Source organism: Electrona antarctica (assembly GCF_951216825.1).
Source record: "Electrona antarctica genome assembly, chromosome: 12".
NCBI classification, from domain to species: Eukaryota; Metazoa; Chordata; class Actinopteri; order Myctophiformes; family Myctophidae; genus Electrona; species Electrona antarctica.
The window spans coordinates 10,004,543-10,031,826 of NC_136793.1; the positions used below are offsets into that span (position 1 = coordinate 10,004,543).

The window sequence follows — 27,284 nt, forward strand, 5'->3', positions numbered from 1 at the left end:
AGTGGCAGACCTGCAAACTGAAAATATGTCGCTTCACGCCGCGTTTCGAGATTGCAGATATGCCACCTTGATGCTTTTGTGTGACGCAGTATGATCAAGTAGGGCGATCATTTATGAAAACACTACATGTTAGAGTTGGAATATGGAGCTAGAGACTCGGAGTAGAGTCGCTGCTTCTTCGCCTGGAAAAGAGCCAGCTTAGGTGGTTCGGGCATCTGGTTAGGATGCCTCTCGGGTGTCTCCCTATACCTATAGGGAGGTCCTTGAGGCACGTCCCACTGGGAGGAGACCCCGGGGCAGACCAAGGCGCAGTTGGAGGTAACACATCGACTCACTGGCCTGGGAACGTCTCGGGATCCCCCATGAGGAAGCTCTCTGGTGGAGCTGTTGCCCCCGCGACCCGACTACGGATAAGCGGTTGAAGATAGATGGATGGATGGATGGATGGATGGAGGAGGTATAGCGGTGATATACTGGTTATGCATCACGTGACGTGACTCAGACTACCCCGAACGATGCAAAGTGACCTTTGAGTGAGAATGTGCTTGAACAAAAATAATGATCTGTTATCAAAGGTGGAAAAAGTAGGTACTCAATTTCTTTTTCTTTTTTACTAAAAGTGTCAATACTGCAATGTAGAAAGACTCAAAGTACCAAAAGTAGAAAGTATGCATTATGCAGAATGTCCCATTTCAAGTTTTCAAATGTATAAAAATCTCTTGAAAGTAGCCGATCTTACAAGCTTGTAGATCAGCTATTTTCAAATGGACGAAATGTATATGGCTGAAGTGGGTAGTGCATTATTTATATTTTTATAATTCTACTAAGTAACTAGTAGCTAAAGTTTTCAAATAAATGTAGTGAAGTTAAAGTACAATATTTGCCTCTTTACTTGACGTAAACGTACACTTACTTTACTTTACATGTCACCACTATGTTATTCCCATGTGAACCCGCTCGGCTTGATCAGTTCTTCTCCATTGTTCCCTGCACTCCCTGGATCCAGACGTCCTTCCCTCGGCCCTCCTCTACCGAGCGCCCATAATGTAACTCAAAATGTATTGTTACTGAGCGAAGTTTCTTATAATGTAGCTCTATAAGCCAGATAATGACCCCGAACCGTAATGTAATTAACGGTTATCAGAACACCTGGAGTGGAGAGATAGATACAGTTAAAAGTCCCAGTGCGGTTTTATTCTATATCAGCACGCATGGAACGCCTCTCATCATCCAATGAAATTACTTGGTCAATTCAATAAGTATGCATAGTTGAAATTCCAGATTTCGAGTAAAATCCTAATATCCTAATATAGAGGGTCTCATGTCATGTGGTCGTTGTGCCGGAACCAAGTTATAATTCACAGACTGAGCGTTTTTCTATAAGCTCTCTCGTTTGACTTTGGATGTTTTCCGCAGTCTTGTTGAAAAGCATTAAAGAAAAGATATGCAGGCGCACGACCCTTGTAAAATGCACTCCCACCGCCGCCACGTGAACACACCCGCGTGCAGCGCCGTGCACGCACACGCATGCGCCGTGGGCATACACATGCACAAATGCGTGGCACACGCACACCTATAAACACAGACAATTCACCTTCATTTTCTCTTTCTCCAGCACTCTTACAGCAAACAAACACACGGGGGATGGCGTTAAGGGCCTTGTGAATTAGTGAAAATCGTTATCTGTGTGTGTGTGTGTGTGTGTGTGTGTGTGTGTGTGTGTGTGTGTGTGTGTGTGTGTGTGTGTGTGTGTGTGTGTGTGTGTGTGTGTGTGTGTGTGTGTGTGTGTGTGTGTGTGTGCGTGCGTGCGTGCGTTAAGTATGGCCGTGATGTAATTGGTATCAGAAACTCATAACTCGATGTGGGAAACTCCTCACCTTGAGTGGAGGCGCCGGTCGATAGCATCTGAATCCGAGATATTAAGGCGCGCTAAAGAACCTTTTCCCCCTCCTTAATCAGGCTCTCTGGGGAAGGGGGGGGGGGGGGGGGATATCTTTATGGACCTCTAATATCTTCGCTGGGCTAATAAGTGTGCGGCTGGCTGGCTCTTTTTAAAGTTGACCAAAATATGACCTGCTCTATAACTAGTCCATTAAATCCAGGAAAGCACCTGTGTCATAGAATTTAACTATATAAGCACATTGGCTGGCTATTCAAAAGTAGAAGATTTACAAGCTCATAGCACGCCACTTTGTGCTGCGCTATGAGCTTCTTTTTTTTTTTTTATCTTGAACATTTTGCAAATCTTTGAATATATTTAAAGCGGCCAAATACATATAATTTTGGGGGTCCTTAACATACGTTTTTCAGAAAACTGTTAGTCGGCACACTGTATCTTTACAGTCATGTGATTTTTCATAGTCCATCCTAATTGCAATGCCCACAATGACTTTAACTTAAATAGTGCTCCCATCTTGTCTTTGTGTCGAGGGGGATATTTCGGTAACGATGGTGGAGATCCATGCCCCATGCACCCGGCTATGCAAGTATACCCTGTGTACCCTGCATGTCAGAGTATAGTTCCATCTGTCTGTGTCCCTTTTATGCCCATATATGGAGATGTCTGTATCTGTCTCTCTGTGTCCCTTTATTCCTATGAGTCATGTGTCAGGCATGCCCAAATATGAAGTGTTGTGATGTCAGAACAGGCCAGCTCCAAATATGGAGATATAGGGGTGAGCCATTATACGACAACTCCATTCACTGCATGGGGCCAGGCTCTTCTATTGGTTTGTCCAAGTTTCGTGGATTACAGACAAGACTTGGTGCATTTATAGTCAGATATACAGTAGATGTTTATTTGTCACTCTCTTAATACTTGATGTAGTTAATTGCTTGCCTCGCCTTGTCTTGAATCGGCCAAACAATGACAAAAGTGAACATTTGTTTTCACAGAAATGAAGTGCACGCAACTAGAGAGTAAAAACAAATATTTTGAGCAAAAATGATGTGTTTTCTCCAAATTGAGCTTCAGTGCCATGTGACTGATTCCGGCCAAACAGGGTCCCATGTGTCCCATGTTCTTTTTTCTCCTTAATCTCGGTCTCGCTCTGTTTGCCCACTCCAGGCTAACCCCCTCTGAAACTCTGTCACTCTCCCTCACTCTCTCTGCTTGTCTATCTCTCTGTCTCACACAATCCAATTGTTGTCGCACGCGCGCACACACACACACGCACACAGTGGTGTAGCCTACTATACATTTACTCAAGTACTGTACTTTCTTTTGAGGAACTTTTACTTCACTGGAGTATTTCAAATGTGCAGTACTTACTTCTACTCCATTACATCTCAGAGGCAAATATTGTACTTTAACTCCCCTACAATCATTTGGAATCTTTAGTTACTACTTTGCGTTGTAGATTGTGATATTACAAAACATATACATTAACCACTTCAGCCATTTGGAAATGGCCTATACAAGCATGTGAGCATGTGTAGTTCTGCTATTTTCAAAATATTTTCTGTTCAAATTGAAAACTTGTGAAATGGGACATTCTGCGAAATGAGTACTTTATACTTAAAAAAATGTGTACTTTAAGCACATGTTGATACCAATACTAGTATAATACAAGTATTTCTACATTGCAGTATTGATGCTTTTACATACAGCAAAAATTAGCAATACTAGTACTTTTTCCAACACTGCGCGCGCACACACACACACACACACACACGCGCGTGCACACGTCTCAGGGATCTCACCCTTCCTTCCTTCTCTCTCACGCGTCTCTCCATCTCCGTGACCTGCTGTGTGAGCGTACGCTTTCCTCCCCGTCTCCCTAGGATTAGGGTGAAGTCCGTCCGCTGCTTCTTGCCCGCCTGAACCCCCTCCCCTGGCCCCCCTCCAGCCCATATAGGCAGTGGTTTTAATTGGCCCGGAAATAGCCGAGAGGATCCAGAGGGTACGAGGGAGAGGAGGGGATATAGAGGGCTTCGTGGGTGTTTGTCCACACGCTAACCTTTGCAGTGGTGTAAAGCAGGGGTTCTCAACCCGTGGGTTGCGACCCCTCGGGGGGTCGCCAAATTATTTTAGGGGGTCCCCAAATTATTAAAAAAAAAAAAAAAAAGATTTTTTTTTTAATTTTATATTCACGATTTTTCAAAAATAGCAGACCTACGAGCTCGTAGCGCGCCACTCGGTGCCGCGCTACGAGCTTGTAGATCTGCTATTTTTCAATAGCTAAATTATAACATAATGCTTAAAACACCAAAAGGGGTTCCCGCCCAAAATGGGTTCCGGTTATTGTTGCAGTCAATTTATATTAATTAAGTACTGTGATTAAGTACAATTTTGAGGTATTTGTCTCAGAGGCAAACGGCCTACTTTTGCTCCACTATCATTTTAAAACTTTAGTTACTCGTTACTTTGTAGATTTTGATTATAATTACAAAATATTAATATATATATATAATAAAATATTAACCACTTCAGCCCTATACATTTCGGGCGACTGTGGCTCAAGAGGTAGAGCAGGTCGTCCAATGATCCATGGGTCGGCGGTTCGAATCTCGGCTCCTCCTGGCTACATGTCGAAGTGTCCTTGGGCAAGACACTGAACCCCAAATTGCTCCCGATGTGCTGGTTGGTACCTTGCATGGCTTCCGCCGCAATCGGTGTATGAATGTGTGTGTGAATGGGTGAATGTAATGCACAATCTATGTAAAGCGCCTTGGATAAAGGCGCTATATAAATGCACCATTTATTTTATTTTATTTATTTATTTCGGCCATTTGGTAATAGCCGAAGAGATCTATGTAGATCTATTATTTTCAAAATAGTTTTTGGAGAAGAGGTGACCACCGAAACGACGGTGGTTAGGTTCGTTTAAACAGAGGAATGTGTTGTGTGAGCGGTGACCACCGCTGCGTGACGTCATGTTGTAGTTTACGGTGGTCACCTCATCACCGAAAACTCATTGACCACCAGGGGGCAGAAGCCTGATGTTGGCTACTGCCACCATAGACTCTTGTTCTATTTTGCTTGTAGAAGAAGACCATTTCCGCCCCCGAAAATCAGCCCTAAGCTAATGTCAACAACGTCTATTTAAGAGTCTTTTGAAGTATTCATATTTGAAATGGACGGTAACCAGCATTTAGGATTGAGCCGCTAAACATAGTCGCTTTGTTCATCCAGCTCGATCTGAACCATTGTGTGAGTGCCGCCATCTTGCTGCCGGCAAAGCAAATCGAGCACAGAGCTATACCGATCAACCTAATATCATTAGGTTCCCAAGTTGCATCGTTCCCAAGTAGGCTGGATCATGGCCGACTGCTACGGGCACGTACAGGTCTAGTTAAAAGAATACCAAACAAAGATGCCACATGGGATCAAACACAACGTCTATTACACAACAAACATGCGTGCGTGCGTGCGTGCGTGCGTATGTGCGTGCATGTGCGTATGTGTGTGTGTGTGTGTGTGTGTGTGTGTGTGTGTGTGTGTGTGTGTGTGTGTGTGTGTGTGTGCGCACGTGGACAATTCCCTTATGAGCAGCAAACTGAATGATCCACTCTGTGTGAGTGACTGGGCTCCTGAATACCTCTGTTCTCTTGAAAGACCACTCGTGTCTATACAAAAAAGGCAGAAAGCCCTGAAGCTCATCCAGACAGCCTGTGGAGCGAGCCTGAGGGATGCGAGAATATAGGCTCTAATAACTCATTCAAACCGGAAAAGCATCTGTATCATTTTTTTAATTTTAGCTACATATAGCCTTGGTTGGCTATTCAAAGATATAGCAGATCTGCTATCTTTGAAAAATCGTGAAAATGTGTGCAATTCTTTGAATATTTGTCTTTTTTTAAGCGAATTCTTTTTATCTCAAATCTCGTATAGAAACGTACATTTAGAATCTTGCCCTCAGGTGTTAATGTGATAATAGCATCTAATGTTCTGGGATCTGTAAAGGGAGACAAGAAGAGGAGAGTCTGTCTTGTTTCATTCACTGTTCATCTGAGCTCTACGTGGATGTCATTATATAACCACTTGAACCCTGACGTACCCATGGCCGGATTAACCATATAGTCCGCTGTGTGCAGCCGCACCGGGGCACTTGGCAAGGGGGGCAAAACTGGTAGAAATAGAGGCGGTTATTTGCCCTACGCAAACTACGCAACTGCGTAAAGCCCCGAGAGGTAGAGGAACCAACGGTCTGCCCCCGGAAAAATCATCGCAGCCCGGCCGTGCCATAGTAGTTGATTTGTAAAAGTATAGGTAGTCGGATTGAGGGGGCCCCCGAACTGGCTACTTCGCTAATCCAAAGATTAGCGAAGGGGACCCACGGCGGCTCCAAAATGGCTGATTACTATACTTCCGGTTCACAGGACTGGTTCACGGGGTCTTCGCTGCCTTTTTCCTGTATTCTGTTGGCACTGGTGCCACAGTGTCGGAGTCAATGGCGACTTGGAATCGGTTAAACGTTTGACCGCCAGTTTTAATTAATCTATATCTATCGCGCATTGCCAATGTTTTATCACGCGCAACCCTTATTTTGAAGAGCCAAAATATCTGTAACCAGATGACAAAATGCTGTGTGTGGTGTCTTGACCGGTTGTTGTTCTCTGGTGAAAAAACCCGACCTTGTTTTCACCAGAAACGACATTCATTGCGCCGATTTGGAGATTGAAAGCAGCAAATAGAGTGCAAGTGGATGCGTGCGCATCTTCAAAATGGCCGCGGCCACTGTCCCACTTTGACTGTTATGCTAACGAGAGGCAGCTAACGATTCGATCCGATCAAAACATGGATGAAAGAATATAAACCCTGGAAAACGTAGGCTACGGTTCTGGCGGGCTGCACGACTAATTTAATCCTACGGTAACTATGGTTCTGGTGCATGGGCTCCGTGTTTTAAAGGTGTAGTGAAATACGTTTTTCACACTTTTAGACCATATCGGTGGTCATCATATGGTCATACCTAACAATGGATGCCAAAAAAATGGGAAAATTCTCATTTTTGTGTGTTTTTATATCAAACGTCCATAAATTTCCATATATTTCCATATATTTTTTATTACTTCCTGAAAACGAAAACGTGCTGCGTGATGACGTGTCGAGGCCCACATTGATAAAAGCCAATAAAAAATGAAGCTCACCCATTTAATTCCCCATATCTCCGCATCCGTCCAGCACAGGCTGCACAGCTGCTACTGATTACAGATATCTTCCGTTTTTATTCCCATTCAAGATAACATCCAGAGAGTGTATTACTCGATTTTAACTTAATCATCACGCTAAAAAATGTATCTGAAAACATTATAGGGTAGAAATAAGCCACATAAGAGTAAACTGGTAAAGCTGGACGACTATCTGATTTGTAAACAAACATCCACACGCTGTCCTGCGTAGCATAGCTACCGTCCCTAGCTACCGTCCCATCCCCTGAAGGAATGCGACGCTCTGATTGGTTCAGAAACTTCATAGCGGTGTTTCAACTTGAGACCGTCTGAAACTTCAAAATAAAATGTCCACCATTTCCGTTTCACTACGCCTTTAAGTGACAGATTGTAAACAATGTACCTATTACACTCCTGCAGATAATCTCTTATATAACTTTTCCTGCTTTTGAACCATATTTTAATTGACAAAAAGATCAGGTCAAAATACAGTTACAAAACTAGAAGAAAGATGACTTGCAAAGAAACTCAAGGTTGTTTTATAGGGTTCAGGCAATTACATATTCATCACAGAGCCTTCTTGTTTAGATATAGCTTTGGGGTTTTATTGACGTATAAACAACAATAAAGCTTTCAGACATTGGTTTGTACGGTTGTAGCATATGACTAGTCCCATCGGCGAGCGTGTGTCTTGTGTATTTACTATTAGAGTAAATACACAAGGGACAGTAGAGAACCCAAGCCCAACTCATAGAACTGTACAAGAGGCAGATGCTTAAGAGAGCCTCCTCCCTCCTGGAGGTCTCAGATCACCCACTTCGGTCTGAGTTTGAACTGTTGCCCTCAGGTCGCCGGCTGAGGGTGCCCACTACAAAGACTAACTGAACTGTTGCCCTCAGGTCGCCGGCTGAGGGTGCCCACTACAAAGACTAATCGGTTCAAACTATCCTTTGTCCCGGCTGCTATTCAACTGCTGAACAGCTGATAGCACTTTATTCCTGCCTCTAATATTGCCACTAATGCACTTTTGCTGACTTTGCTACTATTGAATGTTATGAATTCTCTGTCTCTAGTGCCCTGTTCTTAGATCGTAGTTTGTATTGAATGTTGTTGCTGTGTGTATTTTTTACTATGATATGGCTGCAAACCAATTTCCCGCAAGGGACAATAAAGCTAACCTTGAACCTTGAACCTTATTCCTTATTGACTTCTTGACTGCTGATTCTGGACCACTGAGAGGCCATCTGGTGTCTAACACCTCATGGAGAAGTGACTGACTGACTGACTGTCTGTCTCAATCTGTCTGTCTCTACCAGTCAGAGTCAGTCAGTCAGATTGTAGATTGGCTGTTTTCACACTGTTGTATGAAGTGAAAACTAGGGAATAACCACTTTAGCCCTCTACTTATAGTAAACTAATACTTCGTTGACCAGGGTCAACCAGTCAGCTTTTTTTTTCCATCTACACCAAATGTCTTCACCCAAAAATGTTGCCGATCTACAGGCCTCACAATGTGTCACAACTTGTGCTGCAAGCTTGCAGGTCTCTATTTTATGTTCCCGCCACGGGTTACAGCGGTTAAAACAAGCTCATCATTTAATAGTGAATATTCATGGAAAGCTGTTGTTCTGGTCACGGTCCAAGTCTGTGTGTTTGTGTGTGTCTATTGTTGCCTAAATAAACAGGTAAAACCCTTAAACCCCCACATATAATCTGCCCCATTCCCCATTTTGCACGCACGCACGCACGCACGCACGCACGCACGCACGCACTCACGCACGCACGCACGCACACACTCTGCTGCCCTCCCTCTCCTCTCTCCACCCTGTCTGTCTGTCTGTCCACCGCCTTAAAATAATCAAATTCAGGTGGCTCACCTGCTAAGCGAGTAAGCGTAGATATGTACTACTCTCCCCTTCAGAATGGATAGCTATGTAGACAGTAAGGTACATGCATGTTCAGAACACAAGCGGCATTGCTCACATAAGCTCTGTACGTAAAGACTATGGTGAAGTGGCCTTTCTCTTTGACTCGGAGGCTTATCTTCCAGTGACACAGGAGCGGGGCGCGTCTCAGCCAATCCCAGCGGTTGAAACAGGAGCCGGGCGCGTCTCAGCCAATCCCAGCGGTCATGGGGTCAGAGGACGAATCACGTCTTTCGACCCGATGTCCCTATAATTTGGGGACGCATTTTGAGCCAGTAGATCGGCTATTTTCGGCATGTGCGATCGGTATGCTACGTCAGCGTCAGCTTCCCCCGTTCACTTATGGGAAAACCATGACTACTACTAGACTGTGCCGTTGTGGCGTGTTGTAGGCGCTTCAGCCGACGCATCTGAAATGCAAGCCACTAGGGTTGGGATCCGTAAAGGATTCCCACTTAAAGGTCAGGCGGCCTACATGTCACGATTATTGTGGCAAATATAATTGTGATTAACGATATTATCACTCTCACGATAATCAAAATATGCTTAAAACTTAAGCCCTTTTGTTAACCACTTGAAACCCCAGCATCCCTATTCTAGGGGGAACGTTCACCTATTTTTAGTGTAGAGTGAATACCAAATGCACTGGATGGAAACTATACTCACGTCTTATCTATTGGTTGGAGCCTGGTCATAGTTCATCAACGTTGAGCAGTATACTAGTCGACACCTCCAGAGTGGATGCAGCCTGTAAAATAGGCACAAATGGTGCATTTGACAACACACGCATGCTTGGGTGTCAGCATGGGGGGCTTTAATGTGTGCGTGCCGTGCATGCATGCGGCGCGTGTGTGTGTGTGCGCGGGGTGCTTGAAGGTGAGAATAAGAGAGTGTGTGTGCGTGCGTGTGTGCGTGCGTGTTTAATCTGCTGACTACCTGCCTGTCCAGCCATCTGTCATCAGGGCCACATCAGGGCTGCACATCACAGCAGAATCCCCCTCATCCTCTGCCCCATTGTCTTACAGCCTGACACGCATGCACACATTAACCACATGAATCACAATGTGTCACTACCCTGGGTGTATGACAGGATGACATTTGAAAATAACCCAGTCTACGAGCTCACAATGTGTCACAACTCGCAGCAGGTCGCGGCACGTTGTGAGGCGATGCTTTCTGCCAGCCTGTGATACTACAGGGATGCATGAATGCATATGTGCATATATTGTTCATCATATGTGACTCTTCTTGATACAGAGACATGTCATGGCGGCAAGAGTAACTGTTCAAGAGAGGAGAAAAACTGATTTAAATTTTTTTATCCAAAATGAGCTAATAGCACAGGCAGACTCTTGAATGATAATCTCGTTTGTAAATACATCAAAGATGCGAATATAATCCATTTCTACTGGATCTCTACCAGGCCTTGGCCTGGAAGAGAGGTCATCAGGTTGTCTCCAACCTTCTTAGAGTGTTTCAACCCTCGACCACTACACTCTCCAGTTGGCGGGTCAGCAGTGATTGGCCAAGTCACTGCCCCTCTCCTCCAGGCTTCCAGCTATAGACAAGTCCACGGAGGGGCGCCCCGGGCGCATCCATCACCGAGGCACAACCAGCACCGGGAGAGATGGCCACACCTGGCCAACAGGGAAGTGAGCAACCTGCCGGCCGGATGCAACAAACCAGTGCTGACCCCCTAAACCCCCCCCACCCCGCGCGCGGACCGGCCCACTGTCCTTTCTCTCCTGCCAGAACTAAAAGGAAGCGCTCTCGGCCTTGTGTGTTCTTGGAGGATAGCAGGCACTGAGAGGTCTCTAGGACTATATGCCTCCTGCCTAGTGTCCTCCTACGTCTCACCAGACTGTTCGTCTGTGCGGTGTCTCGTTAGTCCAATGACTGTCTCCCATTCACGGTGGGTCACAAATCAGTGTCTTCTGGGGACGCTTTACCGGACGGACAAATACAAGCAAACGTTATATATTACGTTTTAACTACAGTAGTGAAAGCAGACACTTTATCAGTAGGCCTACTACATCGGCTAATAAGAATCAAAAGTCTTTTTTAGATTTCTGCACGCAGAATCACAGTATTGCAATATCGGTATTGATGGATTTGACAGTTAATCATTTTGTTGAATATTGGCCAAAATGTCAATAGTGTGCATACCTAATGACATTGTTTGGTCGAACCATCACCCATCAACATCCATACAATGACAGCTGATACTGACACATTCCAAACCACCAAGGAATGTGGTTCACATCTCTGAAATGTGTTGTGTTTTGCTTTTAAGACTTAAAAACAACATGCTGATTCCATTCACGATAGGCCAACAATCTGATTTGACCTGCCAACGTGAACATAGCTAGAACCACAGAACTGGATAAACACTGAAATTCAAATTCACAGGAGAGGTAAATGGTGCATTTATATAGCGCCTTTATCCAAGACGCTTTACATACAGATTGTGCATTACATTCACACATTCACACATACATTCATATACACCGATGGCGGCGGAAACCATGCAAGGCACCAACCAGCACATCAGGAGCAATTAGGGGTTCAGTGTCTTGCTCAAGGACACTTCGACACCAACTTTGGGGGAGCCTGGGTTCGAACTGTCAACCTTGCGGTTACCATCCAGCCACTCTACCCGTGAGCCACCGCCGCCCAGAGGGAAGCTAAAAGTTACCATGCGGTAGAGCGAACAGGTAAAGTTACCATGCGGTAGAGCGAACAGGCACAGATACAATACAGCGATGGAGACCACCATTCAGAAAACAAATGCCACAAATCGGACCATCCTGATAAAAACGTTTAAACAGTTACTATGTTTTCCCAAAAGGAAATGTCATACTAGAGAAACTCCTGGTCAAATATTACACAACTGCAAGTTAAATTTGGACTTGAGTATTAAAGTGCTGCTGTACTTAAAAAAAGAAAAGAAAAATACTGAACTATATAAAAGTACATAAGTTATATTAATTGTTTTAATGTTAATGCTTTGCTGGCAGCTATTAGATCTGCTATTTTCACTACATACTATACTACTATATTTAGTTGGTTAATACATTATTGCACTTTTTCCCTTCCTAGAAATGTAGTGTCAAAAGTACAATAGTTGTAATATAAAATTAAATGGAGTGAAAGTCTTAAAGGACCACTTCACCACTTTTCAACTTCTCTTCCTATAATTGGTCCTAACTAATGTTCATGATAAAATACCACCATTTTTTCCAACTCAGTCTGTGTCTCATAGGAAGGCTGTGGGCAGTTCAGAAACCCGTCCACCAGTGACATCATCAATGGTGAATCCAAGCTAATAGAAACGGCAGGCTTTCTTTTCCTGAAAAGTTGCAATGCAAAAGTTGAAGCCATCGTTCTCACGATAATACAAATCTAAATATATTTTAAAACAAATATTGTTTAAAAAAAAATCTGCCTAACGATGATGTCACTGGTGGACGGGTTTCCGAACTGCCCAAAGCCCTCCTATGAGACACAGACTGAGTAGGAAAAAATTGTGGTGTTTTATCATGAACATTAGTGAGAACCAATTATATGAAGAGATGTTGAAAAGTGGTGAAGTGGTCCTTTAAGTATCCAATAACACAAATCAATCAAGTAATCTAAAAAGAACATAATGTACTCGAGCAAATGCACTTTGTTATTGTGTCCATGCACCACTACGACTCTCAGCTCTGCTACAATGTGTCCATGCACCACTACGACTCTCAGCTCTGCTACAATGTGTCCATGCACCACTACGACTCTCAGCTCTGCTACAATGTGTCCATGCACCACTACGACTCTCAGCTCTGCTACAATGTGTCCATGCACCACTACGACTATCAGCTCTGCTACAATGTGTCCATGCACCACTACGACTCTCAGCTCTGCTACAATGTGTCCATGCACCACTACGACTATCAGCTCTGCTACAATGTGTCCATGCACCACTACGACTCTCAGCTCTGTTATTGTGTCCATGCACCACTACGACTCTCAGCTCTGCTACAATGTGTCCATGCACCACTACGACTCTCAGCTCTGTTATTGTGTCCATGCACCACTACGACTCTCAGCTCTGCTACAATGTGTCCATGCACCACTACGACTCTCAGCTCTGTTATTGTGTCCATGCACCACTACGACTCTCAGCTCTGCTACAATGTGTCCATGCACCACTACGACTCTCAGCTCTGCTACAATGTGTCCATGCACCACTACGACTCTCAGCTCTGCTACAATGTGTCCATGCACCACTCCGACTCTCAGCTCTGCTACAATGTGTCTATGCACCACTACGACTCTCAGCTCTGCTACAATGTGTCCATGCACCACTACGACTCTCAGCTCTGTTATTGTGTCCATGCACCACTACGACTCTCAGCTCTGCTACAATGTGTCCATGCACCACTACGACTCTCAGCTCTGCTACAAAGTGTCCATGCACCACTACGACTCTCAGCTCTGCTACAATGTGTCCATGCACCACTACGACTCTCAGCTCTGCTACAATGTCATGTTCTGAATCACAAAGCGTGTAATTTGACATCCATTTCTAGTTGATGATTTTTCAACCCAACTGAATACATTTTTAATTTGTCCTTTTTCTGTTTTCTGTCACTATGAACTTATTACGGTACTTGACTCTTCATCGTTCAGTATAGTCACACAACCCAAACTAAATAGATGCCACCCGTCACACTCACCATCCCTCTCCAGCTCAATCACCTCAATCACCTCAAAGCAGGCTCATTAACAGATGTGTTAATGAGCACGGCCTTAACGAGCTTAACGAGGGCATAACGAGATGTCGTTGCGGTGGCGTCTGGTCATGCCTCGTCAGGCAGGCAGAGCAAACGAGCTGCCAAATGCCAGATGTGCATTCTTTCTTCTTGTTTTTTGACTTTTCTTTTTACTTTAATTTAATTTACACACGGGTGAACGTGTCAAATGTCGCAGCAATTTAGCATTACATATTGTATGTTGTTTGTACTGATTTCTATGGTTCTTTTACGTGTTTATGCACAACATGTAGGGTAACATGTTAGAGTAACGAGTGTTTTTGCAATCTCTCAGTTATACTCCAGACCTTGGTGTGTGTGTGTGTGTGTGTGTGTGTGTGTGTGTGTGTGTGTGTGTGTGTGTGTGTGTGTGTGTGTGTGTGTGTGTGTGTGTGTGTGTGTGTGTGTGTGTGTGTGTGTGTGCGCGCGTGTGCGCAGCCGCAGCCGCAGCACTAAGAAAAGCTCCTATGCCCAGCCTTGTGTGTCTGTGTGTACCAAATTTGAAATGATTTGATTGGCTGAGCACGAGTGTGATTTTTGTTTATCTGCACATGCTGTTATAGTGTGGAAGCTGTGGCCTTGGAGCCTAATTAAGGCCTGACTCACACCTTCGCATCTAGCATACAACATTGATGCATGCTAGATGTATGAAAGGGTTTGTTTACATCTTGCCCCGATGCATTTCCAATGGAAGTCACATGGTTTGACACAACATTTGTGTTGTACGGCTTTCGGCTGTGTTTCGACTGCCCCCCACCCCCTCATACAACACAAATGTTGTGTCAAACCATGTGACTCCCATTGGAAATGCATTGTGAGCTTGCATCAGTCAATAAGTCTCATGCATCAGCTATACATCAATCTGTTGCGAAGGTGTGAGTCAGGCCTTACTGTGTAGTGGGGTGAGTGACTGAAGAGCTGATTAATACATAGGCAGCATCTTGGGTGGATCACTACTGCACTGTGGTTGGTTGATTAGATAGCCATGGGTGGAGTCTGCAGACTATAAGGGAACAGCTGGGTTGAGTGTGGGCTGCCAATGTGCCATGGTGAGAGGCTGACACCTGCAACTCTCTGTTATTACTTGCGCAAGCAGAGCGCGCATGTACTAGTTTCGCCCAGGAGTGCGTATGCACCGTCCCAGCAAATGACGTAATGACTACTGACTACTGAGCTAGCTATATCAGTTATACCCTGACGTCATGAGATTTGACAGTTTGTAGCGGTCGAGAGTACTTGCACGCTCTGCTTGCGCACTAGTAGGCCATTTATGGCCTACTTGTGTGCAACAAGCAAGTAGGCACTCGACAGAGTGCAGTTCTAGTTTTTTTATTTGTTTGGATTGGTGAGTTGCCTTTTGATCAGTTGTTAAAAATAAAGAAAAATAAAACAATTTAAATTGTTATCTGAGCCTGAATCAAATTAAAAACCTTAATTGTTCCTGCAAGCCTGGTCCATTTATGACATGTTAGGGTTTTTGAGTGGTGCAAACCACTCAAACAACTGGCTTTGTACCTGTGTAGCCGTGTTTGTTCGTACCAAAAAACGAGCATGGTTGCTATGGTTAGCAACCAAAAAAACGAGCATGGTTGCTATGGTTAGTATATGTGACGTCACTGACGTTGCACCACTCAGTTCACACGGGTGTGATTTTTTTAGGTATATTCAGCTATAGTGTATATATTGTTGTCCTAATACAAACATTAAATGCCATTGGCAAGGAATGGATGATGTACGATGATAAGAGCGCCCTTCACTTCACACGGGTGTGATTTTTTTTCACTGACTTTGAGCCAATCTACAATCTCACTGCGGGTAACAATGTTAATGGAAGATTAACCACTTTAACACTGATGCATTTTGGGCATGTATTATGCCCTTCATGCCCCCAGTTATGCAAAACCTGCTGTACCTATTGTCAAAGTGTGTGTGTGTGTGTGTGTGTGTGTGTGTGTGTGTGTGTGTGTGTGTGTGTGTGTGTGTGTGTGTGTGTGTGTGTGTGTGTGTGTGTGTGTGTGTGTGTGTGTGTGTGTGTGTGTGTGTGTGTGTGTGTGAAGCTGAACAAACAAAGCTCGTTCCACTTTGATTGTGCTCACAGTGTGGAGCAGCCAGTCTGTAATTAGCACACAAACGCACAGCCATCTGTCCAAATACCCTGCATCAGAAAAACACTACGCACGTTCTCTATGTCACTTTCATCCAACTCTCTCTCTCTCTCTCTCTCTCACACGCACAAGCCGCTGCCACACCATCAAAAGAGCTGCGCACGTTCTCGGCTGCGCGTAGCTTAAAGCTTGAGTTTTTAGACAGCTGGTGGATGGAAATTAAGCTCCACCTCCGCCGAATACTTGCGCGACGGCCAGATTCCCGGAAACGCTCTACTCCGCTCAAGTCTTCGGCGGAGGTGGAGCTTAATTTCCATCCACCAGCTGTCTAAAAACTCAAGCTTTAAGCTGCGCGCAGCTTAAGAAGTGCGCAGCTTAAGAAAGTTTTGCGCTCAGGTGTGGAGACGGTGACACACACTGCCTGTTGGGGATGTAGCCCCTCCTATATGCACAGCTTTGTGTGTGTGTGTGTGTATGAGCACAGAATGTGACGATTTGATTGGCTGAGCACGGAATGTGATGATTTGATTGGCTGAGCACGGAATGTGATGTATGTTGATGTATAATGATTTATGATGATAAGAGCGCCACCCCTCACTTAACACGGGTATGATTTATTTTGGTAATGGCCTGGGTAGTGCGCGTGGAGTATTGTATTCTACGGTTAAATGCAGTTAAACATGCATGCATCATCTGGTACCATGCTAAATCTGGTATATTTACACTGCATTTTCTTTTTTGCTTTCGCCTTTTTTTTTAAATACTTTTTATGGAGGGACAGACAGTAGGCTGACAGGAAATGGGGAGAGAGATGGGGGGGGGAAGACATGCAGTAAAGGCCGTCGGGATCGGGAGTCGAACCCGCGGCACACTGCCAGACCGGATCACCAGCCAAGGTGCCCGGACCATTGAGCCATGGTCCAGGCCTACACTGCATTTTTAATGTAATATTCATCAATATACAATTATACACTGTCCCGACTAAATAAACGAATAAAGAATCATATTCGTGCAAATGAAGACATTGCCATTTTTACAGCGTGGCAGTGCTGTGCTAGCAGCTGTCTGTTGTCTGCCCGCCTGTGTAGCCTGTGTTTTGGGAAGATGTTGTTCACCCGTGACCATGTGGCCTTATTATACTGTGTCATTTCTGGCAGTGGTAGATATAAACAAGAATGAAAGACAATCAAGTGGTGATGCTTTGCATGCCCACACTCAGATGTCTGTGTGTCTGTCATCAGATGCTCTAATTCCCCTGTGTTGGTGACTGACCATGTACACACACAAATATCAGGGGGATTTTTAGGGTCAGGCCTTTAGGGGTGCATTTACTAGCCTGGCTTGGCCAGCCTCATAGCGGGGGGGATTCACTGAAGATTCTGCGGGGAGGAAACGTCAGTGAACCCTCGCTATGAGTCTGGCCACGCCAGGCTATGCTTTACCCCCTAATGCTGTGATGTAGCCTACTGTGAGCTTGTAGATTGGTTATTTTGACACGGTCTAAGTATAGGAGTCTTGGCAGCCCTGCTATAGCATGTGCCTTGAAAAATGTTAATATGCTGTACCAATTTATTTAATATTGGGTTGTTGAATGCACTCAGGTAACGTACTTACTTATCCTCTTCGTCCCAGTTGGGGCATAAGGCCGCAATCATACACTGCCACTGGATCCTGTCTCGTGCTTTGGCCTGTGCTTCGTCCCAGGTAAGACCCATCTCCTTCAGCTCCATCATCACTGTCCTTCGCCAGGTGTTCTTTGGTCTGCCTCTCTTTCTTTTCCCAATTGGGGTCCATCTCAGGGCAATCTTGGGTGCCCTTTCGTTGGGCATCCTGAGTACATGACCGAGCCATCTTAATCTGCGTCTCTTTATCTCAAGGGACATATGAGAGCTGCCCGTCTTTTTATGTTACAGAAACTGCAATAAACAAACCACAAAACTAAGGTAACATTTTGACCTTACTCTCTCACTCACCTGTTTTCTTGAAAACCTTTTTGAATATCCATCTTATGGAAAAACTCAAAACAATTACTTAATAACTACAGTACTCAAGTGTAGGCTACTTACTGTGACTGTCCACCACTACAAGTTTGGATAATTTGACCAGGCTGATAATTCTCTCCTGTCATTTGAGTCGCAGTCTGACACAGTCACAGTAAGGGTTCAGGCTAATTGAGAATCGTGTGAACGTTTGGGTAGAGCATAGGATCACACTTTTTGATTGCCTGCGAGAGGATGGCTGCTCCTCTTCTTGCCCAATTTAATTCCCTATGAGTCATCTCCTCAACCCTGCTTGTGCACTCGTTTTTATTAACGGGTCGCGCTGCCATATTCCTTATGCATTATGTGAAAATTCGAAACAGGTGGCACGCAGAGCCGTTCAGTGACTTCGACGAGTGCTTCCAAACTCCAACACCTAGAAAAAGAATCACCTGCACAGGATTTCTTGACAGAAAGTAGCTCATAACATGTCTAGGGTGGATTTTTATAGATTGAAAGAGGATAATTCAAGCTTGGCCTAGAGCTGTAATGTTGGTGAGTTTAACGTAATTTAATACAAGCAGATCGCAAACGCAAATTGGATGAATGGGGAGTCAATGGAGGGTATTGCAACTCTAGATGGTTGCAAATTGCGGCTACACCATGTAGTACTGAACAGAAGGAGACATCACAGGAAGAAAGAAAGGCCAATTTTTATCAAGAAGTGTGATCTTCTGAGGTGGGCATGTTCACAGCGGTTTCTCAATTACAATTTGACAGGCTCGCCAGGGGAGTTCTTCAAATCAGGACACAATTTCTGTTTCATTTTACGGAATATTTTCTTCCGAACAAACTTTCAGGACAAGTCAATGGCAAATGATGTAAGTGTGTGACTTCATCATCATACATAATCATAATAAAAGGCACCCCTCACTTCACACAAGTGTGATTTTTAAGGGGGGCTAGCTTTTGTCCCCGCCCGTCTCAAGATTTGCCATTGACGATGAACGGAGAAATGACGTCGGCTAAACAGGGGAGGGAGTTTTCCGATGACGTCTCACTCTTACGCAACATCGAGGATTGCCCAACAGGCGCTCCCAGGCGGTGGAGCCATGCGATCCGTTTTCATATCAATAAACTTCGTCTTTTGGACAATACTTAGTCCTGGGCGTCGGGCGTTACTAATAGAAAAGACGAAGATACTTCGTCCTGGGCATTCTAGGTGTTAATGGCATTTAATGTTTGTGTTTGCACCGTTTGTTTTACATCACACATCACCTAATCAACATGAGTTAGACTTTAAATAGACACAGACCCTGACATAGATGGCTAGCCTCTTGCAGACCCACAGCGTACAGCAATTCCAAAAACATGAAAGCGGTTCATTTTCTGGGAATGTGAACTTGGTTCCAATTCTAGTGAACTACTGTACCTACTTCATTTGTAACATTGTGTGAACTTAACTTTGAGCCAGCTTTTGTAGTGTGACCTTGCACAACACTGACATGGGTTCATGTTGTGTGACGTCAGGAATGTGGTAAACCTATATATAAGATGCAGGGATGGTTTTACACAGGGAACGCTAAAGTACATCACCATGCCCGAAGATGGTGGTAGGCACAAAGTTCCCCTTTCGTTCTCCAGCCCGGCCGTTCCCCTCACACATGGAGGCATGGACAAGGATGGGGCTAAGAGACACTCTGCAATGTCTTCCATCACTGGAACCAGCCAGGAGTCTGAGACCAACTCTGAGACTGTACAGACAGTACGCAAGGAAGGTGCTAAGAGGCCACTGTTGCAGATCAACCGGCAACATATCCAGGCGACATCTGCCAACTCCGGAGAGGCAGAACTACAGGGCCTGGGGGTGGCCGTGTATGACCAGGATGTTCTGGAGCGGGGTGTGTTGCAGCAAGTGGACCAAGCCATTCAGGAGGCAAGTAAAGCCAAGGCTGAGAAAGAGTACCGGTCTGTACTGAATGATGTTCAATCCGTTACCACAGCTCTAAAACAAATCAACAAGATCATAGAGCAACTGACTCCCTATGCTGCCTCCAGCATGGACATCAGCAGGAAGATTGAGTCTGTCCAGCGGGAGAGAGAGCATAAGGAAAAACAGCTGGAGAAGATCTGGGCTAAACAGCGGAGGCTACAGTCTCTACTGGGAGGGAACGAAGCAATGAGAGCCGAGGCTGAGCTCATAGCTGAGGAAGAAGAGGCGCCGTCCACACTGTGTAGCATGCTTGTGCCAGCTCAGGAAAGCAAGTGGGAAGAGCTTATCCGGACTGGCCACATGACGCCGTTTGGAACGCAAATCCCTCAAAAGCTGGACAAGAATGAGCACAAAAAAGCAATGGTGGCAGTGGATAAATCTGCCTTTGACCAGTACCTGGAAAACCAGGCCAAGTTGGCTAAAGACAGGAAGAGGCTGGCATCTCTGAAGAATAGGAAACACACTGGGTCCAGCCCAGAGGGAGAGAAGCTTCAGATAAATGCCCTGAAAGCCCACCCTAAGTCTCGACCCAAGGTCGAGCCACTGCTGCCTAAACCCTGGAGAAAGCACTGCGTCACAGAGGATACGGACAGCGAGGGGTCTGAGCAGCTATACAGTGATGAGAGCGTAGATCCCGACAGTGAGGCAGGAGAAAGTGTGGACGATGTCTTTTGGGGGGGTGACAACGAGTATGGGCTATATAAGAGGACAAGTCAAGGAAACGGGCAGAGGAAGCAGAAGAGAAAGGAAAGTGAGGATCCTGGGAAGGTAAAGGGAGAAAAATGCACAGATGACGGACATTTGAATTCCTACAAACAAAGAATAAGGACATGGAGGAGACAATGTCTTCAAGAGCAAGAAGACAAGAGGGAAAGAGGTGAAGAAGAGACGGATAAGAGTGACGCAGAGTTTGACAAGGGATTCAAAGTGCCTGGCCTCATCTGGAAGAAGCTTTTCAAGTACCAGCAGACTGGTGTACGGTGGTTATGGGAACTCCACTGTCAGCAGGCGGGTGGCATTGTGGGAGACGAGATGGGATTGGGTAAAACCATTCAGGTCATCAGTTTCCTGGCTGGTCTAAGCTACAGCAAAGTGAGGTCCAGAAGATCCAACTACAGGTATGAAGGTCTGGGTCCTACAGTCATTGTGTGCCCAGCTACAGTCATGCACCAGTGGGTGAAGGAGTTCCACACCTGGTGGCCGCAGTTCAGAGTGTCCGTCTTGCACACAACCGGCTCCTACACTGGCAAAATGGAGAACCTGATAACCGAGGTAGCAGCGTGTCATGGTATTCTCATCACCTCGTACTCGGCAGTGAGGCTCATGGAGGATTCCTTGAAGCGTTACGACTGGCACTATGTTATATTGGACGAGGGCCAGATGATTAAGAACCCGCATGCTGCGGTCACCATCGCTTGCAAAAAGTTCCGTACCCCCCACCGGTTAATTCTGTCAGGCTCTCCGATGCAGAACAACTTGACAGAGCTGTGGTCTCTGTTTGACTTTATCTTCCCAGGCAAGCTGGGCACTCTACCTGTCTTCATGGAGCAGTTCTCTGTGCCCATCACCATGGGAGGCTACAGCAACGCTTCGGACGTGGAGGTTCAGACGGCGTACAAATGTGCCTGCGTGCTGAGGGACGCCATACACCCGTACCTGCTCAGACGGGTGAAAGCAGACGTCAAGGCCAACCTCTCCTTGCCGGACAAAAATGAACAAGTTCTGTTTTGCAGATTGACAGAAGAACAGCGGCGGGTGTATCAGAGATTCTTGGAGTCCAAAGAAGTCTACCAAATACTGGACGGGAACATGCAGTTGTTAAAAGGTTTGATAGCGATGCGCAAGATCTGCAACCATCCGGACCTCTTTACTGGGGGCCCGCAGCACATGAGGGGTATACCTGAGGACCAGCTGACTAAAGAGGAACACTTTGGGTATTGGAAACGCTCTGGCAAACTGATGGTGGTGGAGTCACTGCTGCGCCTCTGGTTCAAACAAGGACAGAGAGTGCTGCTCTTCACTCAGTCCAGAAAGATGTTGGATATCTTTGAGGGTTTTGTGAGATACAATAACTACTCCTACCTGAAAATGGATGGAACCACTGGCATAGGGTACCGGCAGCCCCTTGTCACTCGTTACAATGAGGACAACTCCATTTTCATCTTCCTATTGACGACAAGAGTTGGAGGTCTGGGTATTAACCTCACTGGAGCCAACCGAGTCATTATATACGACCCAGACTGGAACCCGAGCACCGACGCTCAGGCACAAGAGCGTGCGTGGAGGATTGGTCAGAAGCAACAAGTGACCATATACAGACTCTTGACCGCAGGAACAATTGAGGAGAAGATATACCACAGGCAAATCTTCAAACAGTTCCTGACCAATCGGGTGCTGAAGGATCCCAAGCAAAGACGTTTCTTCAAGTCCAACGATTTCTATGAGCTCTTCACTCTGGACAGCCAAGACGGAACTCGGGAAACGGAGACAAGTGTCATATTCACCGGGACGGGATCAGAGGTCACGGTGCCAAAGAAACCAGAGAGGCTAAGGTCATCAGACGGGGCCTGCGACTATGCACGGAAACACTCCTCAGCCAACCAGAAGGACAGGCACACCTTACCCCATCACATTACCACACCAAGAGGTGGAAACACTGACTTGTGTGCCAGTCAAAGCAGTGCAGTTATGGGGCCAGATATTCCATCACACATTTCACAGCACATGGGAGAGAAACATAGAGACTGCACACAGACAAGCAGGCTCTTGGTTTCACCTGACGGGTGCAGAGGCAGAGAGACTAATCCAAGCAGCCCTCATAATCACAGGGGGAAAAGGAGGCACTGTGACCAAACTGACACAAGCGGACGTAAGAAGAGAAAGCAAGAGCAATCCTGTGATGCCCTCTTGGAGGGTCAACCTATCTCCCACTTGGTGAAGAGGAGGACGTTTAAGAAAGAGGAGGGCGTAGAAGACAACAGCCAGGACCAGAAGAGGAGTGATGACTATGTCTTAGCAAAGCTCTTTGAGAAATCCAGTATCCACAGCGTGATGCAGCACGATACCATCATGGAGGCCTCCAACCCGGACTATGTTCTGGTAGAGGCAGAGGCTAATAGAGTTGCTAAAGAGGCCCTGAGAGCACTCAAGGGGTCGCAGCAAAAGTGTCGCCTTCCCTACAACAGGTCTCCTCTACCTCCTGCTTGGAAACGGTTTGGCCCAGAAATGACTCCCTTGTCCCAGTTGTCTGCACCGTACACCACAGCTGCCCCTGCCCCAAACAACTGCAAGCATACCACTATTATAAAGAAGTCTGTCACGAGGACACCCGGCGCAGGGTCTTATTTTAGCGGGGAAGAGACAAACAACGGAGCCCCGCTCTCCTCCTCCTCCCTGCTGGCTACGATGAGAGCCCGTAGTCACCTGGTCACAGCTGCCTTGAGCCGAGAGGAAGAAGCAGTGGAGGAGGAGGCGTGTGTAGGCCCACCTACAACCTCCTCAGAGCACGTGGAGCTGCTCATGGAACTGCGTGACTTTGTGGCCTTCCGGGCCTGCGTGGATGGACAAGCCAGTACCCAGGAGGTGCTGGCGTACTTCACGCCCAGGCTGAACACGGAGCAGACGCCGGTGTTCAGGGAACTGCTCAGGAGTATCTGTGACTTCCACAGAACTGCTGGACAGCAGGGCATCTGGAGGCTGAAAGAGAATTACCGCTGAGTGCATATAAACTGTCTGAAGTGTCAGTCCACTTCAAGAATGGACTGACATTCTGAGATAACTTTTTTTTTTACTTGAGTAAAAGTATCAATATTGCATGCATTATATAAATACTCTGCTAAGAGTAAAAGTCCCAAATTCAATCTGTACTTGAGTAAAAGCACAAAAGTATTGGCTTCAAAATGTAGTTAAAGTACCAAACGCAGATGCAGAATACCGTTTCAAGTTTTCAAATCTATATCTTTTGAAAATAGCAGATCTATTAGATTGGCTATTTTCAAATGGGCTGAAGTGGTTAATGTATGTTTTGTAATAATAATACAAATCTACAAAGTAACTAGTAACTAAGTTTTCAATTAATTGTAGTGGAGTAAAAGTACAATATTTGCCTCTGAAATGTAGTGGAGAGTAAAGTACAAATATACCTAAAAAATTGTACTAAGCCATTAGTTGATATTGATGAAAATATATTTGTATATTTGTTTATTTTTAATTTTCCCCAACTCTAGTATCATTGTTGTTTTTTACTCCTCAGGGATTATTCTAAATGTTGCGTTCTTAATTAGAGTAGAACATCAGAGCTATAGAATTAGGTGCTACAGGTATATATTGACCAAATAGTTAATTCATTTCCCTTTCAAATCACATAGAAAGGGAAAATACAATCATTTCCTCTCAGCATACTTTCCAATCACTAACTTCGGGCCAAAACCAAAACATTCACAAAGCTACATTGCTTGTGAAAGTTAAGCTGCGTAACACACATCAGTGGCCTTGTGGTTAGAGTGTCCGCCCTGAAACTGGGAGGTCGGGGTTCGATCCCCGGCCGGGTCATACCAAAGACTGTAAAAATGGGACCCAATGCCTCCCTGCTTGACACTCAGCATCAGGGTTGGATTGGGTTGGATTGGGGGTCAAATCTACTAATCAAATGATTCCCGAGCGCGGCGCACGCTGCGGCTCACCGCTCCAAGAGATGGGTCAAATGCGGAGAACAAATTTCACTGCGGTAACTTGTGTGACAAATCGTACGACTTAGACTTTGACTTTGACACATGTGTATGCACCTGCACGTTTCTCTCGTAAACTTGTGAATCCAATCTGTTCACTTGCCATTAGTATTAGGCTACAACTGCTTCAGCAGGAAATCTGCAAAGTGAAAGGTCACCTGTGTAAATCTAGTCATGCATGGCAATGGTTTGTGTTGTGCGTGAGGTCAGACCAGGTATCTGCTCGGCCTATAAGGCGCGGCGAGATGAGTAAAGACAAAGACAAGCAGTGAAAGAGAGACATTCCAAGACGAGTATGATGAACATAATATGCTCGATCCTCTCACAGTGCAGATATGTGGCTGTAACTCATTCTGGGGGTGAGTTCTACAAAGCAGAAAACCCCATGATATTTATAGAATATCTATTTATAGAATGTCGCTCCATTGACTTCAATGTGTTTTTGCCTTTTGGTCACCACCAGGGGCCTAATGTATACTTTACTTTGACTCGTAGCACTTAGCAGCATACAGGAGAAATGGATTCAGCACATAAGAATCATATAGAAACAACAAAGTACAATTTATCAGAATTATAGCCATTTCCCAGTTTCTGTGATTAATTATGCTAATTACTAAATTTCTGACAAAACAGTGACTCGTATCACTCGGCATACGGCAGAAATGGATTCAGCACATACAAATCATATAGAAACAACACATTATGTACAATTATTTATCAGAATTATAGCCATTTCCAGTTTTTATAGTGATTAATTATGCTAATTACTGAATTTCTGACTGTGTCGTAGGCCTATCACTCGGCATACGGCAGAAATGGATTCAGCACATACAAATCATATAGAAACAACATATTAAGTAACTTTCTTCAAGAATGCCATCAGGCATCACCTTTTTGGCATTTGGGGTCCTGACTACAGGTATACTGACGTCATAGACTATGACGTCAGTGACCATGACTCATAGTACTGTAGTGACAACCTTTTATGCCCATGTATGGAAATCCATCCCTGAACTCTCCCAAGTTGCTGCGTCATACCTGCCGTATCCAACCTGCATTGACTTCCAGTAGAATATCAAGTCAATGCTGTTTTAGATCAGAATGATTCAGTGAAAAAGACTTTGTTGCTTAACACAAAATTATATGTTCTACTTTATATTTGCCAGTTTTGAGACACCTTTATTAAGTATTAAGCAGACAACAACAATATGGAAAAGAGAATAGCAAGTAGAAATTCTGTCGTTGTCACTTCAATTGCATCAGTAACTGTTTCATAATTACCAATAGAACTCTATCTAGATGCTGGAAATCTACCTATAAATGTATAACTGCACAAATCTGCATAGCTAGGCATGCATTGCAACGGTTCGTGTGGAGTGTGACATCAGACCAGGAATCTGCTCAGTATATAATAAGATGTATACATGTTTTTCCTTTGTAGCAACTCTGGTGTTCAACAGCAGGCTAATATTACTAAACCTTACCTGTTATTATGGAGAATTACCGTCAAATGCTAGGACAGCGTGAAACACAAGAGCTGGCAGCTCCAGCAGGCATCGCAACATCCCAAGTCTACACTCACATGCTGTCTTTGTATTTATGGGACAATGACGTGACTAACGCCGGTTTCCTCTGGGAGCGGATTCCTCACGCGATGAAATCAGCCGAGCAGAAGGCGCTCTGGGCTGTCGGCCAGCACATGGAAGAAAGAGACTTTCCGGCGGTCTACACGTCGATCGCGGCTTTCCAGTGGTCCGAAAACATCAAGCCAGTGATGGAGGCCCTGCGAGAAAAGACGCGGAAGCGCGCGTATGCCCTGGTGGCCCAGGCGTACAGCTCGATCGCACCGCAAGACCTTGCAGCCTTGGTCGGCTACTCTGTGGAGGAGGCTGTCAAAGGTGCGTTGGGTCGGGACTGGAAGGAAGACCCCGACACCAGGATGGTAATCCCCGAGAAACCAACTCCCCCTCCGGTCTCCCTGGTTCTAAACGAGGAGCAGTTGACCAGACTCACTGATTATGTGGCTTTCCTGGAGAACTGATAACCCCCACCTCCGCTAACACCACCTTGTCCATCTGCTGGATGGACTTGTTGAGAAGTTCAAACCCTACTTACTGACATGAGAATCTCCCTCCTGGATTTTGCATGCTACACAACAAACAGTGCACATGCATGTTATATACCTGCATTGCAGAATGCAATACTTGGCCCTTGCAGTGGTACAGTGTTAGCTTGTGGACTCTCCATCTTTAGACGTTAGCATTTGATGTATTTATGTGAGAACAATAGAGAAAAGGAACTGGGAAGAGAGAGAGGGAGGCAGGAGGTGAACCAACTTCAAGTTATTTTTTTGCTAGCTAGCTGATGTTGAGCACTTATCCCACTTAGAGTCAGACAGCATATTGTTCCACTGTTTGATATTAAATCTACCAAACACTCGACATCCCAGTTCTGCAAAACCATTAGAATATCCTTTCATAGCTCGGGACTTAACAACGCCATGGTGGAGAGTTCAAAGCACCTACAAGGCTTACCGTCTTACCGTAAAAGACTTTCCCATCTTTAACCAAGAAAAAGCACCCCAAAGCTATCCTCCATGCATCCAATAAGTGCTCTAGGCCCTGCTGATGACAATTAAGAGGGCCATTT

The 27,284-nt window shown here is 45.2% G+C and overlaps 2 protein-coding genes across 2 annotated transcripts; both read left to right on the forward strand.

The window, feature by feature from the left end:
• Positions 1-19,512: 19,512 nt before the first annotated feature.
• LOC306933740 (DNA excision repair protein ERCC-6-like) lies at positions 19,513-23,625 on the forward strand (the record flags this gene model as incomplete). The annotated part of the gene is made up of 1 exon (XM_079516047.1): positions 19,513-23,625. One exon carries the CDS (start codon positions 19,513-19,515, stop codon positions 23,623-23,625), a length of 4,113 nt encoding a protein of 1,370 aa, XP_079372173.1.
• Positions 23,626-26,145: 2,520 nt separating this feature from the next.
• LOC306933741 (COP9 signalosome complex subunit 8-like) lies at positions 26,146-26,676 on the forward strand (the record flags this gene model as incomplete). The annotated part of the gene is made up of 1 exon (XM_079516048.1): positions 26,146-26,676. The coding sequence occupies one exon, from the start codon at positions 26,146-26,148 to the stop codon at positions 26,674-26,676; it is 531 nt and encodes a 176-aa protein (XP_079372174.1).
• Between the last annotated feature and the right edge of the window lie 608 nt (positions 26,677-27,284).